Source organism: Chiloscyllium punctatum, chromosome 12 (assembly GCF_047496795.1).
Source record: "Chiloscyllium punctatum isolate Juve2018m chromosome 12, sChiPun1.3, whole genome shotgun sequence".
Classification (NCBI taxonomy): domain Eukaryota; kingdom Metazoa; phylum Chordata; class Chondrichthyes; order Orectolobiformes; family Hemiscylliidae; genus Chiloscyllium; species Chiloscyllium punctatum.
Window position 1 is genome coordinate 19879172 of NC_092750.1, and position 16762 is coordinate 19895933.

The window sequence follows — 16762 nt, forward strand, 5'->3', positions numbered from 1 at the left end:
TTCTGATGCTTCCTGGCTTGCTGTGTTCTTCCAGCCTCTTGCCTGTCTACTCCAGTACCAACTCAAACAGTGAATTCCAGATACCCACCATCCTCTGTGTAAAAAAAGGTTTTTCCTCATGGCCCTTCTAATCCTTCTGTTATTTAGCTTGAATCTATAACCCCTGGTTTTTGAACTCTCTGCCAAAGAGATTCCTCCCGTCTAATCAATCTCTATCCCTCACAATTTTGTGTACCTCAAACATGTCAACCCTCAGCCTTCTCTCTTCCAAGGAAAACACCACCAATCTCTTCAATCTCTCCTTGCAACTGCAAAACCCCGATGTGTTGCTGATAGAATTGTAATAATGATGATTAACAATGTAACAGTAAACTTTGGGGAACAGTCAAACCTGTTGTGTTTCTGTTTTAACTTCATCCCTAATACTTAGTTTAAATTCACTTAAAACTAATGAATGTGAGATGTCTGTCTTGTTGCAAATGGCGCAGCCATAGGCAGATTAATTGTGACTGACACAGTGGTTGAGATTTTCCCATTTTTGGAATACATCCAAAAGCTTGAAGATGTAATAGAGAGAAACCTTGTTCAGAAAGTACCCAGAATCAATTATCATTCAAGTAGACGACTGGCAACCAATAGGTTTTCTATTGGATTTATGAAGTCAGGGTGTTCCTTAACTAAAGGAAATTACTATAGACGCTGGAAATCTGAAACAAACACAGGGAATGCCAGAGAAACTCAGCAGGTCTGACAGTATCTGTGCAAAGAGAAACAGGTTAATGTTTCTAGCCCGGTATGTCCAGGTTCTGAAGACCAGTGATACTGGGCTCTCTCTATGTTTCTGTCCACACATGCTTCCAGACCTGCTGAGTTACTCTAGCATTCTCTGTGTTTAGTTCCAGGATGGCTCACTTACCTGGAGTAGCTGAGACACCACTGCCCAGATCCCATCACATGTGAAAAGTGTTTTAAGGGGTGGGGGGTGTTGGGGGCTCGGTGGGGAGGGACGTTTCCTGATACCGGGGAAAGAGGGACAGGGAAATCAGGATGTGAGGGCAGGGTGCTGGCCTCTCTCTGTGCCCTAGGTCATGTCCCTTGGTCCTACAACAATGTGTATGTTGGAGATATTCTCCTCCATCTTCCACCAAACTGACAGTGGAAGGCCCACCAAAACCCCCCTGATTATCTGCTCTTTATACCACTGAGCCCAGGACTACTGGGAATAGAAACGTCCACCCTGCATCTAAGCTGCATATCAATGAGGTCAGTTGGACCATGAATAAAATATTTAACAAGTTAAAATTCCCCTTAATTGACAACTCACCACTGTCTATCAAGGAACTATCTTGCCGCTCAGGGTTTTGATGTATATAATTTCTGTTATTAAAATTCTTCTTGAGTATGGCAACTTAAAAACATTTCACTGTTGTTTTTGTAAAAATACAAGTAGCAATAAATTACTATTCTGTTCTGATAGAGTCATATAGCACAGAAACAGAGCCTTTAGACAAACGTGTCCATGCCAACCAGGTTAGCAAAATAAACTAGTCCCACCTGCCTGCGCTTACACTCCCTACTCATGTACTTAACTGGTACCTTTTAAACGTTGTAACTGTACCCACATCCACAAATTCCTCTGGAAGTTTATTCTACAATACAAACCAATCTCTGTTTAAAAAAAGTTGTCCCTCATGCCTCTTTTAAAGCTTTCACCTCTCACCTTGTGGGCGGCACGGTGGCACAGTGGTTAGCACTGCTGCCTCACAGCGCCAGAGACCCGGGTTCAATTCCCGCCTCAGGCGACTGACTGTGTGGAGTTTGCACATTCTCCCCGTGTCTGCGTGGGTTTCCTCCGGGTGCTCCGGTTTCCTCCCACAGTCCAAAAATGTGCAGGTCAGGTGAATTGGCCACACTAAAATTGCCCGTAGTGTTAGGTGTAGGGGAAGGGGTATGGGTGAGTGCGCTTCGGCGGGTCGGTGTGGACTTGTTGGGCCGAAGGGCCTGTTTCCACACTGTAAGTAATCTAATATGCGCCCTAGTCTTGAAATTCCCCACCCTAGGGAAAAAAAACACCTTATCTATATATCCCATGATTTTATAAACCTCTATAAGGCCATCCCTCAACCTCCTATGCTCCAGTGAAAAAAGTCCCAACCTATCCAGCCTCTCCTTATATGTCAACCCCTTCATTCCCACCAACATTCTGGTAAATCTCTTTTGACCTCTTATCTGATGGTGCCACAAATATTACCATTGCTCCGTAAGATTCTGCCCACAATAAACATTAGACTAAGTTTTAATTCCATGCTTAACTTCTGAATGGAATTCCCCTGCCACGGTGAGATTTGAACCCATAACCCGAGAACATCAGCCTGGTGTTCAGTTCTGCTGCTAGTCTATTGACATGACCACAATGCCACAGCCAGCCAGATCAGCATCAGAAGTATGCCTGTGTCATATGGATGTCATTTTAAAGAAAAATAACATTCACTGTGACAAAAGAAATGGGCCTAACAGAATTGCATTTTATGGCCTATATGAGAATGATCCAAGACTCTAAGTTGGAAACCCATGGAGACTGACCTGTGTGATATTCTGCTGGATCCTCGTGCCCTTCATCTAACAACTGCCTTGACATATTGAGAACTTGGCTGGTATGATATTTTCCAATAATCGCTTGCTTCTTACTGTGAAACCTGAAATAATAGTAAAAGATAATGCTTTGATGATCACATCAGGAAGTACAAAGATACTCTCTGGGAGGAGCTTGGTGCAGGATTCTTATAATGACTTCAATATAGCATTCCAGGTGATGGCAGAAAAAGCAAAATATTGCAGACACCGAAACTCTGAAATAATAAAAAAAAAATGATGGAAATAATTAACAGGTAAGTTCCCAGAGCTATTCTGATAGGGTGCCTTGAAATATTGAGCTGATCCTTTTGGCATCTATTTTGGAGTCAGGGGCACATCAGAGCAACAACCCCACTATACGCTGCAGGTAACTGAAGTATTTTTCCTTTTTGCCAATACCTGGACTCATTGAGAGCTGAGGATTAAAATGGTGCACAGCAGTTCAGGCCTCATCCAAGGCTAATGTTGGCCAGTTAAATGACACTGACTGGAATTAGCAGGTAACAGGAGCTCGAATGTAGGCGTCAAGCCCAAAGGTCCAGAGTTCATGTAGACCTAGAGCAACCCAAATCTGTCAGGATGCAGGATTGGCCCTTGGTCACCTTGTACAGAGGCTTCCTTGCCCTTTCAGCAGCGATCTGCAACTGCCGAGTGGTTCTAACAGTTTATGTTTTTTATTCCAGACTAGAGGAGTCTGGAAGCACAGCAGGAAATTAAAGTCTTACAATATAGAATATACTCAGCAGGATTCATTTTTAATACAGTACCTTTGCCATAGATCATCAAACTGGTGATGCTATAAAATAACGCATTCGGGTAATGTACAAAAAAAGTACATTTTGCATTTTCTCATGTTTCACTTCGGTCACCTTACAGAAAGGTTCACAAAACTGGACATTCCAGGCAATTTCACTCTCTTGTCTGAAGATATTGCACAATGTCCCATTGTAATTTGATGTCTTGACTACTGCTCCTGCTCTCGTTGTGTCAGCATCACAGACTAATATCCATATTCCACCAATGTCCCTGGATAGCATTGGCTAAGCCAGACCTGATGCTCTGAGACAGTAGTCTTAATCATGAAAATGTTTAAATTGAAATAATATAAAGATGGACTGCCGCCGCGACATTAACTGCCTCAACCTGTCCACCCCTCTCACCCACTCCAACCTCTCACCCTTGGAACGTGCAGCACTCCACTCCCTCCGTTCCAACCCCGACCTCACCATCAAACCAGCAGACAAGGGAGGCGCGGTGGTGGTTTGGCGCACCGACCTTTACACTGCTGAGGCTAAACACCAGCTCGCGGACACCTCCTCCTACTGTCCCCTTGACCATGACCCCACCTCCCACCACCAAACCATCATCTCCCAGACCATCCATAACCTCATCACCTCAGGGGATCTCCCATCCACCGCCTCCAACCTCATAGTCCCACAACCCCACACAGCCCGTTTCTACCACCTGCCCAAAATCCACAAACCTGACTGCACCGGCCGACCCATTGTCTCAGCCTGCTCCTGCCCCACCGAACTCATCTCTGCATACCTCGACATGGTCCTGTCCCCCGTAGTCCAAGAACTCCCCACCTACGTTCGGGACACCATCCATGCTCTCCACCTCCGCCATGATCTTCGCTTCCCCGGTCCCCAACGCCTTATCTTCACCATGGACATCCAGTCCCTGTACACCTCCATCCCCCATCACGAAGGACTCAAAGCCCTCCGCTTCTTCCTTTCCCGCCGTACCAACTAGTACCCTTCCACTGACATCCTCCTTCGACTGAGTGAACTGGTCCTCACCCTGAACAACTTCTCTTTCCAATCCTCCCACTTCCTCCAAACCAAAGGAGTAGCCATGGGCACCCGCATGGGCCCCAGCTATGCCTGCCTCTTTGTAGGATATGTGGAACAGTCCCATCTTCCGCAGCTACACTGGCACCAACCCCCCCACCTTTTCCTCCACTACATCGATGACTGTATCAGCACTGCCTCGTGCTCCCACGAGGAGGTTGAACAGTTCATCCACTTTACCAACACCTTTCACCCCGACCTCAAATTCACCTGGACCGTCTCAGACTCCTCCCTCCCCTTCCTAGACCTCTCCATTTCTATCTTGGGCGACCGAATCAACATGGACATTTACTATAAACCGACCGACTCCCACAGCTACCTAGACTACACCTCCTCCCACCCTGCCCCCTGTAAAAACGCCATCCCATATTTCCAATTCCTTCGTCTCCGCTGCATCTAATCCCAGGAGGACCAGTTCCAATACCGTACAACCCAGATGGCCTCCTTCTTCAAAGACCGCAATTTCCCCCCAGACGTGATCAACGATGCTCACCACTGCATCTCCTCCACTTCCCGCTCCTCTGTCCTTGAGCCCCACCCCTCCAATCACCACCAGGACAGAACCCCACTGGTCCTCACCTACCACCCCACCATCGCATCATCCGTCGTCATTTCCGCCACCTCCAAACGGACCCCACCACAGGGATATATTTCCCTCCCTCCTCTATCAGTGTTCCGAAAAGACTACTCCCTCCGTGACTCCCTCGTCAGGTCCACACCCTCCCACCAACCCAACTTCCACTCCCGGCACCTTCCCTTGCAACCACAAGAAATGCAAAACATGCGCCCACACCTCCCCCCTTACTTCCCTCCAAGGCCCCAAGGGATCCTTCCATATCCGCCACAAATTCACCTGCACCTCCACACACATCATTTACTGCACCCGCTGCACCCGACGTGGCCTCCTCTATATTGGGGAGACAGGCCGCCTACTTGAGGAACGTTTCAGAGAACACCTCTGGGACACCCGGACCAACCAACCCAACCACCCCGTGGCCCAACACTTCAACTCCCCCTCCCACTCCACCAAGGACATGCCGGTCCTTGGACTCCTCCATCGCCAGACCATAGCAACACGACGGCTGGAGGAAGAGCGTCTCATCTTCCACCTAGGAACCCTCCAACCACAAGAGATGAACTCAGATTTCTCCAGTTTCCTCATTTCCCCTCCCCCCACCTTGTCTCAGTCCAAACCCTCGAACTCAGCACCACCTTCCTAATCTGCAATCTTCTTCCTGACCTCTCCGCCCCCACCCCACTCCGGCCTATCCCCCTCACCTTGACCTCCTTCCACCTATCGCATTTCCAATGCCCCTCCCCCAAGTCCCTCCTCCCTACCTTTTATCTTAGTCTGCTGGACACACTTTCCTCATTCCTGAAAAAGGGCTCATGCCTGAAACGTCGATTCTCCTGCTCCTTGGATGCTGCCTGACCTGCTGCGCTTTTCCAGCAACACATTTTCAGCTCTTGAAGTTTATTGGCAACTATTGCCAGAACACAATGATGCAGATGCTAAAAGCAATCAATCAATCTCAGCTCATGTATTAAATCAAACCCACAGCACTTCCCTTTTCCAAGCCACCTCCAATCACAACCGTATCCTAATATGCAATTTTACTACATTCATCAGCAATTTCACAGACTGTTCATTCTTTCTGTAATGAATTTTTAAACAACAATCTTAAATATTGCTTCCAGTTATATTGTACCTGTGGCCCTTGTGCTGATGTTTAATGGTGCTGGATTCCATTTCATATGCTGTTTAATATCTTACACAAAATCAAATACTGTGGATGCTGGAAATCTGAAACAATGAGAATGCTGAAGAAACTCAGCAGGTGTGCAGACAGAATCAGATATAACTTTTCAAGTCCAGTTTGACTCTTCTTCAGTATATAGTTCTGCGCCATCCCCTCTTTGTTGATTTATTTCAGTTTTGGAAGATTTCTGTTTCTCTGGGCTTTCATCATTGCCATGCATCACCAGGCCCATCCTTCCTTCTTCTCAGGGGATTGTACAATATAGAAAGCTTCAATCACTTGGCCTGCAGAAGGTGTGTGATGGTGAGTATCCTCGCCTCAACTTCTACCTTTCCTGGAGAATGCTGTACGGCGGTAGATGTCCGAGATGGACAAAGAGGAGGCTGGAAGAACACAGCAAGCCAGGCAGCAACAGGAGGCGGAGATGTTTTGGGTATAACCCTTGTTCTGAACTGGTAAGTGTCCTAGCTGGCCATGACTGCATGAGCAATAAAGAATACGCCCTGATGCTTGTCTAGTTCTTTATGGAGAAAGAGAATGCACAGAGGAAAGAAGCTTTTCAGGAAGAAAACAATATGTAAAAGAAAGCATAAACGTGGACATTTGGCGAAGTTTGAAGCAATACTGCACCCACAAAAGATATATTTCAGCCTCGGTAAATATACCAATATTATTTTCTCCCAAGAGTAATTTGTTGCTATGGAAACTATTCAACTCTTGGTGGCTGGCCAGGCCAACATGAATCCATCTCTATGGTAACCTTGCCTTCTGAAGTGATGCCAAAGCCAGGAGTTTCTCAATGAATCCTTTGAGGAACAGCTACCATTACTTGGTAGCAGAGAGCTTCCTTGCACTGCTTTAGTTTCTGTCATTGTAATGACTGCAATACAAAAATACACTAAATTCTCACAAGGCAGTGACAAAATCAAGGGCTTTGGTCACAAATAAGATTGTAATTTGATAGCTCAAATAATTTTATGAAATTATGAAAAGAATAGAAAAATGAATAGTTGCTTAATTCATTCATTTTTTCTGGGTGTAAAGAAATAAATCCCAAAGACCTCTGAACGAGATTGCCATCTTGTGGAGAATCATGCAGTTTTGAGAAATAAGGTCAAAATTGTCTTTAAACCAGGTCTAATCAATTCAATACAGGTTTTTCACATCCAATGGAAAGAAAGGTGACCATCATTTTTTTAATTAGAAGCTTTGACAAAGGGTCAGTTAGACTCAAAACGTCAGCTCTTTTCTCTCCTTGCAGATGCTGCCAGCCCTGCTGAGATTTTCCAGCATTTTCTCTTTTGGTTTCAGATTCCAGCATTGCAGTATTTTGCTTTTTTTTAAATTAGAGTCCCAATGACTTCTTCAAACTCTGTGCACAAGTTTTAGACATGAATGTATTATACATTTAATTATTGCATTAACATTCTTCCTGTGGAATTATCCATCGATTTCTCAGAGGCCTGGCAGGTGAAATACTGCCCAGGAAACTACCCAGAGTGATTCAAATTGGTGTGCTTTATCCAGGGAGGGCAGCCTCGTTATAATCGCAAATAGCTCCAGATGTTGCCAGAGCAATGTTTTAAAACTTCAGTGACATAGTAACTTTTGTTATCATTCTGCCTCTTAATCCAGCTGGGCTCTAGTGTCATTGAGGTGAGGTCCAGACTCGTGTTGGGGTGAGGTCTAACCCATTGTATAGGTGAGGTCCAGTGTGTCAGAGGTATGAGCTCCAACTTCATTGCAAAAGGGTGACACCATTAACTTGTTGAGATGACAAAGGCACCCATTTGACCAGCAGCCATCCACTATCATAAACATTCATTTCCTCCACCACCAATATACAGTGGCAACAATGGGTGGTATTTGCAAGATGCACTGTAGGAACTTGTCAAACCTCCTTCAAAGGAACCTACCAACCCAGCTAGTAGGAGAAGCACAGTAGATGCATGGAACCATCCATGCAACTTCCCTTTCAACTCAACACTATCCTGACTTGGAACTATAATGCCATTCCTTCGCCATTGCTGGTCAAAATCCTGGAACTATCTTTCTTACAGGACTGAGACTGTGTCTACACAACACTGGCTGCAGAGGTTCAGGAAGGCTGCTCATCACCTTTTCAAAATCAATTAGAGGTGGACAATTAATGCTGGACCCGAGAGTAACCCTTGGTATGGACCAGGTCAGACACCCTCAAAACATTTCAAGAAAGTAGCCAAGACCCTAACTCTTATTGTTGTTTTAAGCAAGTGTACAGTGAATAATCCAAGAGCTGGGCCAAACACTTAATTTTAAACAAAGCAGGATTTATTTGCAAGATTACCGAACGAAACACAAACGCAAGAGAACAGAATACTGAATAATATAACCTATCCAAAAACCCAACAGATTATCCTAACTTAACGATGCTGTTCCAAATTTCTGCCACAATCCCCATAAACACCCCTTGGCACAAAAGGGAAAATCAAACACAGGGTCTTACAGGAGAGAGAGATGGCTGAGGGATTCTGCATGGAACACCTTCTTCTATGTAGCTGTTTCTTGGATCAGCAGCTTTACAACTGCTTTGAGTGAACAGCCGGACTGCTCAAACCAAACCAAAGAAAAGCTGAGCTGGGAGAACTGGCCACTCCCCTTTCATTGTATTAGTGTTTTTTTTAATTTGAAAGCCTTTTTTCTGAGGCAGTATCTGTTAGATTAGATTACTTACAGAGTGGAAACAGGCCCTTTGGCCCAACAAGTCCACACTGACCCACCAAAGCACAACCCACCCCCTTACATTTACCCCTTCACCTAACACTAAGGGCAATTTATCACGGCCAATTCACCTAACCTGCACATCTTTGGATTGTGGGAGGAAACCGGAGCAAACCCACGCAGACACGGGGAGAATGTGCAAACTCCACACAAAGAGTCACCTGAGGCGGGAATTGAACCCAGGTCTCTGGTGTTGTGAGGCAGCAGTGCTAACCACCGTGCCACCCCAATCAAGCTGTATATAATCAAACTGACCCTAAAAGCTTTGACACCTAGACTTTTCAGAACCACTGCTTTTACGATATCTCTGAAGAAAAAGCCAAGGACAGCATAATCTTGTTAAAGGAACAGCATTGTCTCACCCTCCTATTCCATAAACAAATAAAAGAGAAGGAAAAATAGAAGCTTTTACAAATGTTGATGATTGTGGTTAGACAGCCTCCGTTGCACAACAGTATATGTATTTAGGGGTGGGCGATGAATGATGCCTCTGGTAGGTATATAAACAGCTTGATCTGTCTGCATTGTTTCTCCTCACCCTCTTCACTGAAGTGGAAAAGCAGGTCATTCAAATGTAATAGTATAATGTCTTAAGGTACACATATCACAAATGAAAAACAACAAGAAGAGAAAAAACTGAAACAATCAGCAGAGGGGAAATGGCAAAAACAGCACGGAAATAAACAAGTCTTCAGCAACAAACTATAACCCACATCAGTAACATTAGCAAAAATTAGATTTATATCCACATAAACAAATAATAGGATTGATGACCAAAAGCTTGTCAAAACAGGTAGGCCTTAAAGCAAGAGACAGATGTAGAAATGTGAGATATTCAATAAAGTTTGAAGGTAGTCTTTAATGTTCCTTCTGCCTGTGGCCACAGTCTGCAGCAACCCTGAATATCATAGTGGAAACCATTTCAAAAGGCAGGCAGTGAGACAGATGTATGCTTGATTCATAGGTGACAGTCCCACAGTGGGTGCTGCAAGGTGCTTACATCACAGTCTCAGAAAAGTTGCAATGGAGCCATTGAATAGATGGGAATAGAGTGCGACACATTGACAAACTATAACCCCACTCCCCAACACTCTGCTCTGACTGGCTCGAAACTGAGCAAAAATAGTCAAGGCAGTTGAGCCAAATGTTGTGAATATAACTGCTCCATCTCTCGGTCACGGTGTGAAAAGCAATGATAATCAAACACTTGAGAGATTTTTTTGTTCATATTCATTCATGGCACGTGAGGAAGGGCAGCATTTATTGCTCATCCCAGACAGGTGAGTGGCTTGTAAAAGGCATTTTAACAGTAAACCATATAAATATGTGAAGCATGACTGGGAGGGATGGCAGATTTGCTTCACCCAAGAACATGAGTGAACCAAATGGATTTTACAAACAATCTGGTAATTTCATGGACACCATTAATATATTTTTTTCAGATTTAATTAATTAACTGATTTAAATTCCCAGCTGCCATGACATGACTTGAGCTCCTCTGGATTACCAGTCTGGTAACTATACCATAACCCCAGAGGTACAGAAAAGTTGGATCCTGGATCAAGCAGGCTCATATTGCACATTTTAGTGATCTCATTGAGCATCTCAATGACAAAGATGGAAACAGATTGAAGGCCAATGACAGATACATTTGGCATCAGGTTTCTGTATGTTGTGCACTGCCTGAACACTCTGGGATCAACAAGGGATCATGAAACAGCTTGCTCTGCAAATCTTCTTTCCTTTTAACGGCTTCTGCTTTTTATACGCCTGGAAACTAGACAGGAAAAAGTCAGCACACTCATTCCTGTTGCCCCCCCACCATTTATCCAATGTCGCAACTTGGAGTCAGAAACCTTGGAAGGTTCTGACTGCCACCATAATATACACCCAGGAAAGGGTAGAGGGTTTTAAATCTGCTCTGGCTCCCAGCTAACAATAACACTGACCTCTCACCTCCCCCCCACAATCGATTGCAATCACCCCCGAGATACCTTTTGAAACCTGATTTCCTTCCTAAGACTTGACTTCCATGACATGTGATTTTCTACTTACCTACAAACACTCAACATTCCCGCCCCCCCCCATCTACACCTCCCCCCACCCCCACACACTTTACCCACAACACCTAGACCTCCCAACACTCAACCCCCTTGATACTCAATCCCCTGACACTGAAAACCCCACACTGGCATCCCCACTCACCCCCACATCCCCTGGCCCTCTATCAGACAGTCAACGATTCTGGGCAGTCAAACGAGTCCCCTCAACCCTTGGCCTGAACTCTGACCCTGATGCTTGACACACTCTGCCCATTTACCTACTTACCTGCAACCAGTAATCCCTCACCAACTTGGCATCCTATGCCCTTCTGACTGCTATCCTATCTCCACCCAAGTATCTGTCACCCTACACCCTCACCATGTGTCACCTTACCTGCAAGACACCCTCACCTCACCATCTAGCTCACCCATCTGCCATTCTATCTCCTTAATCATCCACGCTTAGTGATATCACCCACTTTGCTCTCTATCCCCTCATCTATTTACATAAAGAGCAAATGAAAACTAAGGAAAGTGTAGAGCCAATTCGAGACTGTGGTGGTAATGTGTGTGTAGACCCAGAAGTCAAGGGCACTGCCCTCTAAGAATACTTTGCTTCAGTTTGCTCAATGGAAAATGAGGATACAGGTGGAGACATCAAGGTGGAGGACTGTGAAATGTTAGAATAAATTAACGTATAGAAAGTGAAGTTGCTAAAGTTACTATTAACTTTAAAATTGGATGAATCCACTCAGATGAGATGTATCCCAGGTTGTCAAGAGAAGCAAGGGAAAAGATATTGGGGGCTGTGCTGCCAGAGGACTGCAGGACTGTGCCACTGTTTAAGAAGGGCGGTAAAGACAAGCCAGGGAACTTTAGACCGGTGAGCCTGACCGCGGTGATGGGCAAGTTGTTGGAGGGAATCCTGAGGGACAGGATGTATATGTATTTGGAAAGGCAAGGACTAATTCAGGATAGTCAACATGGCTTTGTGCGTGGGAAATCATGTCCCACAAACTTGATTGAGTTTTTGAAGAAGTAACAAAGAAGATTGATGAGGGAAGAGCAGTAGATGTGATCTATATGGACTTCAGTAAGGCGTTCGACAAGGTTCCCCATGGGAGACTGATTAGCAAGGTTAGATCTCATGGAATACAGGGAGAACTAGCCATTTGGATACAGAACTCGTTCAAAGGTGGAAGACAGAGGGTGGTGGTGGAGGGTTGTTTTTCAGACTGAAGGCCTGTGACCAGTGGAATGCCACAAGGATAGGTGCTTGGCCCTCTACTTTTTGTCATTTACATAAATGATTTGGATGCGAGCATAAGAGGTACAGTTAGTAAGTTTGCAAATGACACCAAAATTGGAGGTGTAGTGGACCGCGAAGAGGGTTACCTCAGATTACAACAGGATCTCGACCAGATGGGCCAATGGGCTGAGAAGTGGCAGATGGAGTTTAATTCAGATAAATGCGAGGTGCTGCATTTTGGGAAAGCAAATCTTAGCAGGACTTATACACTTGATGGTAAGGTCCTAGGGAGTGTTGCTGAACAAAGAGACCTTGGAGTGCAGGTTCATAGCTCCTTGAAAGTGGAGTCGCAGGTAGATAGGATAGTGAAGAAGGTGTTTGGTCTGCTTTCCTTTATTGGTCAGAGTATTGAGTATAGGAGTTGGGAGGTCATGTTGCGGTTGTATAGGACATGGGTCAGGCCACTGTTGGAATATTGCGTGCAATTCTGGTCTCCTTCCTATCGGAAAGATGTTGTGAAACTTGAAAGGGTTCAGAAGAGATTTACAAGGATGTTGCCAGGGTTGGAGGACCTGAGCTACAGGGAGAGGCTGAACAGGCTGGGGCTGTTTTCCCTGGAGCGTCAGAGGCTGAAGGGTGACTTTATAGAGGTTTACAAAATTATGAAGGGCATGGATAGGACAAATAGACAAAGTCTTTTCCCTGGAGGGATATGGGCCAGGTGCTGGTAGGTGGGACTAGATTGGTTTGGGATATATGGTCGGCATGGACAGGTTGGACCGAAGGGTCTGTTTCCAAGCTGTACATCTCTATGACTCTATGACTGTTAATGTTCCTTTGTTAAAACAAAGGAGGAAGAGGTAGACCAGGAAATTATCAGCCAGTCAGTCTAACTTCAGTGGTGTGAACGTAATAGAAAGAAATCTGAGGGACAGAATTTATCTAGACTTGAAGAAATACGCATTATTTGTTAGGGATAATTAGCAGAAATTTGCCACAAGGAGGAAGTGCTTGAATTCAACCTGCAAAAGTGTGAGGCTGGAACTGTTTAAAATGCTGGTTAGGCCACAACTGCTTGCAGATCTTGTCACCACATTACAGGAAGGATGTGAGCACTAGAGAGGATGAAGAGGTGATACCTGGGCTGGAGGGTCTGAGCTTAGAGAGAAGCTTGGATTGGCTGGGTCGTTTTCCTTGAAGCATCAAAGGGGACCCGATAAAGGTGTGGGCCATCGGTATGGTGGACAGGAAGGCACTTTTTCAAATAGTTGTGTGATCAGAGATAGAAGGTTAAGAGGAAAGTTGAGGAGAATTTTATTTCACCCAGAGGATGGTGGGAGTCAGGAACTCACTGCCTGAAAGGGTGATTGGGTTAGAAACTTGTTCAACATTGAAGCAGCATTTAGATATTCCCTTGTAATGCCATGGTCTCCAAGGCTATGGATCAAGAGCTGGAAAATGTGATTAGTATTGTCAAATTTTGATTGATCAGTACGAACACAGTGGAATGAATGGCCTCCTTCTTGCCAATTTTCTATGAGAAGCTTGGGTATACACAGCACACACTTGTTCACAGAGAAGAGTTTTGGCAAAAAAATGCCCCAAATCAACTTGTCCACTCTCAGTAGGCAGTAATGGGGTGACCTCGGTTTAGGAGAAAGTGAGGACTGCAGATGCTGGAGATCAGAGCTTAAAAATGTGTTGCTGAAAAAGCGCAGCAGGTCAGGCAGCATCAAAGGAACAGGAGAATCGACGTTTCGGGCATAAGCCCTTCTTCAGGAAACTAGGTTTAGGACAAAGTCACCTTCTTGTCATCCCAGCTGCCAAGAGGCACCAGACAAGGGGAAATCAATGACAAAGAGGATGCACAGCAGCGCCTAATAAAAGATGTGCTTTGTAGAGCTTGTCTGCGAAACTAAGCACATAAGATGGCACTGCAGCACCAAATACAACTTAGTGGAATCAGATTTTCAACATGTTCCCGTTATACTCACAAGCTTCCAGATCCATTTATTTGCTGTTCAGCTCCGGTAGGTAATATCCCATCTGGATAGCTGTTGACAGTGTTGCAATTTAGTCCTGGGATTCAAAGAACTCCACTACCATAACCTCAGAATTCAAACCACAATATGACCAGCTACAGCAATATCCTCAAATAACCCCATACATTAGTTTTACAGATCACACTACAAAGAAAAAAACAAACCTCATCAAAGGACCTCATCTTAGAGCAAGTCTATATTTATTGTTTTTAAATTCCGTAAGTTACTTACTTGTGGAAACAGCTGCAGAGAAAGGAGACCAGCGAGGATAAATAGTTCACATTGGGGGAGGAGCCTGTCACTAACTCAGGGTGGCAATACTTATAGCACCAAGACCCTTCTATAGATATGGTACATGACAACTGACTGGATTGTGCAAGTGTGAAGAGGGAAGGCAGATTTTCTGATTGGCCATTAGGTTCCAAGGACAAATTCAAAACACAGCACAGCATCAGGATAGCTTTAAGCTGCAGAGGCTTTGTTCAGGAGGTTTGAGGTGAATTGCTGCTTTGAAGGAAGAAAAAATAATGAACTAAATATCAACAGAGAGTAACTAGCACCTGTAGAAAAACTGGATTTTGCCAGAAATATGAGCTGTACAGCTGGCAAGTCTCATTAATATGGTAGCAGTGCTCACCTCAGATGACTTATTGTAACTCCTCCATCATCACTGCAGTTCATCTTTCTCTCAGACAGCAGCTCTTCTGAGGTCATGGACATACAGCTTACTCGGGGAATTTGAGACACTGTAACATCATAGGTCAAGATATTACTCAGAAAGGGTCTCTAAAGCAATGTAGGAGAGGAAGTTACAGTATCCTACACCCTTTGTACGGGTTTGAGATAGTACAAAAGGATAGTCCTGTAAAACACAGAGGGCTGAATCTCAAATCAACAACACAATCTTATATTTTGAGCCAATTGCAGATGTGATACTACACAAGAATCAAAATATTTATCTACATAAAATGTCTCAAAATAATACCAGAAAATTATTAGAGAATAGCTCAACATGGGTTTAAAATCTCAACTTAAGCCACAGATCAGCAGGGTATGTTATAATTACCAGACAAATAAATACTGGTTACCACTGTAGAAAATGTTAGTTGCAGTAGAAACATGTCATAGTAACCAGACATAATGTAAAGTAATACACATGGAGAGCAAAGCAGAATGGTAGTGCAATGGTGATTGTCAGGGTCCCCAGTTTTAATTCCTGTTTTGTTACCAAATTCAGATTCTGCATTGATTAAGTAAATAAAACATCTTGGCAGTTAGTCCAGCAAGGTATATCACAGCAAAATCTGATTCAACAGGATTTGGGCTTTCTGTGGATTCCTCTTCATATACATCTGTACCAGCTAATTTAAATCACATCAGCACCACATGCAATGAAGATTATACGACCTATTTGTTGCAATGGTATGCATCTTTCTGGTGGGTTTACCACTTAATACAGGAAGCTGGAGTTGTAGAGAATGAGCATAAGATAAGGTGTCAGGACAGAGATTTAAAAAAAGACATGAGAGGCAACTTTGTTAACACAGACGGTGGTTCGTGTGTGGAATGAACTTCCTAAGGAAGTGGTGGATGCAGGTATAATTACAATGTTAAAAAGACATTTGGAAAAGTACATGGATAGGAAAGGTTTGGAGGGATATAGGCCAGGAACAGGTGGGACTAGTTTAGTTTGAGATGATGTTCGGCATGGAATGGTTGGACTGAAGGGTCTATTTCTGTGCTGTGTGACTCCATGACTATAATAGACAAGGAGAGAAAAGAAGAGTTGAACTTAATCTGATTTTTAAATTTAAAATTTATGTTTACAATCAGACTCAGACAGCCTGACGTTCTAGGTGCTAAAGAAGAGTCTATGAGACTTGAAAAGGTAATTACATCTTTCTCTCTACAGATGTTTCCAAACCTGATGAAGATTCTCCAGCACTTTCTATATTTATTTCAGATTTCCAGCATCTGCAGTATTTTATTTTTATCAGGTGTCCCCCTTTAGGTTGCACCCTCTGACTTGTAGGGCCAGCCTTGGCTCAATGGTAAATACCTTTCTCTTCCATCAGAAGGTTATGGGTTTATTGGCACACTCGAATGAGTTGAGTACCCAACTGAGAGAGGAAGAAAGATTGGGGAAAGAGTAGTTCACCTCATCATTGTTTGTGGGAACTTGCTTTGTGCAAATTTGCAATTGCATTTCCCTAATAGTGACCAAAATGAAATGTACTTCATTGGTGCTCTGAAACTAAAAGTCTTGACATTGTGAAATATGCTTTATTATTGCAAATCTTATTTCTTTATCACATTACTCTTCAAATTAAACAATGAGAGACTGATTTTACAAACTGTTTCAGTGATTATTGCAGTGAGACAGTGTGCAAGCTCCCCTAATCTGGAGGCCTATGACCAGTGG

At 44.1% G+C, this 16762-nt stretch overlaps 1 protein-coding gene across 2 annotated transcripts in view; it reads right to left on the reverse strand.

Moving 5' to 3' along the window:
- LOC140483469 (SRSF protein kinase 3) overlaps positions 1 to 15026 on the reverse strand; it is a 53603-nt gene extending 38577 nt beyond the window's left edge. Inside the window, exons 1-2 of one of the 2 annotated variants that reach the window (XM_072581664.1) lie at positions 14978 to 15026; positions 2584 to 2696 (exon numbers count right to left, since the gene is read on the reverse strand). In XM_072581664.1, the coding sequence (XP_072437765.1) occupies positions 2584 to 2696; positions 14978 to 15021 (157 nt within the window). In that variant the 5' untranslated portion in view covers positions 15022 to 15026. Of the gene's footprint in view, positions 1 to 2583; positions 2697 to 14292; positions 14483 to 14977 lie in introns of those variants that run through there. The other variant, XM_072581666.1, reaches the window with a different exon arrangement.
- Positions 15027 to 16762: the final 1736 nt, after the last annotated feature.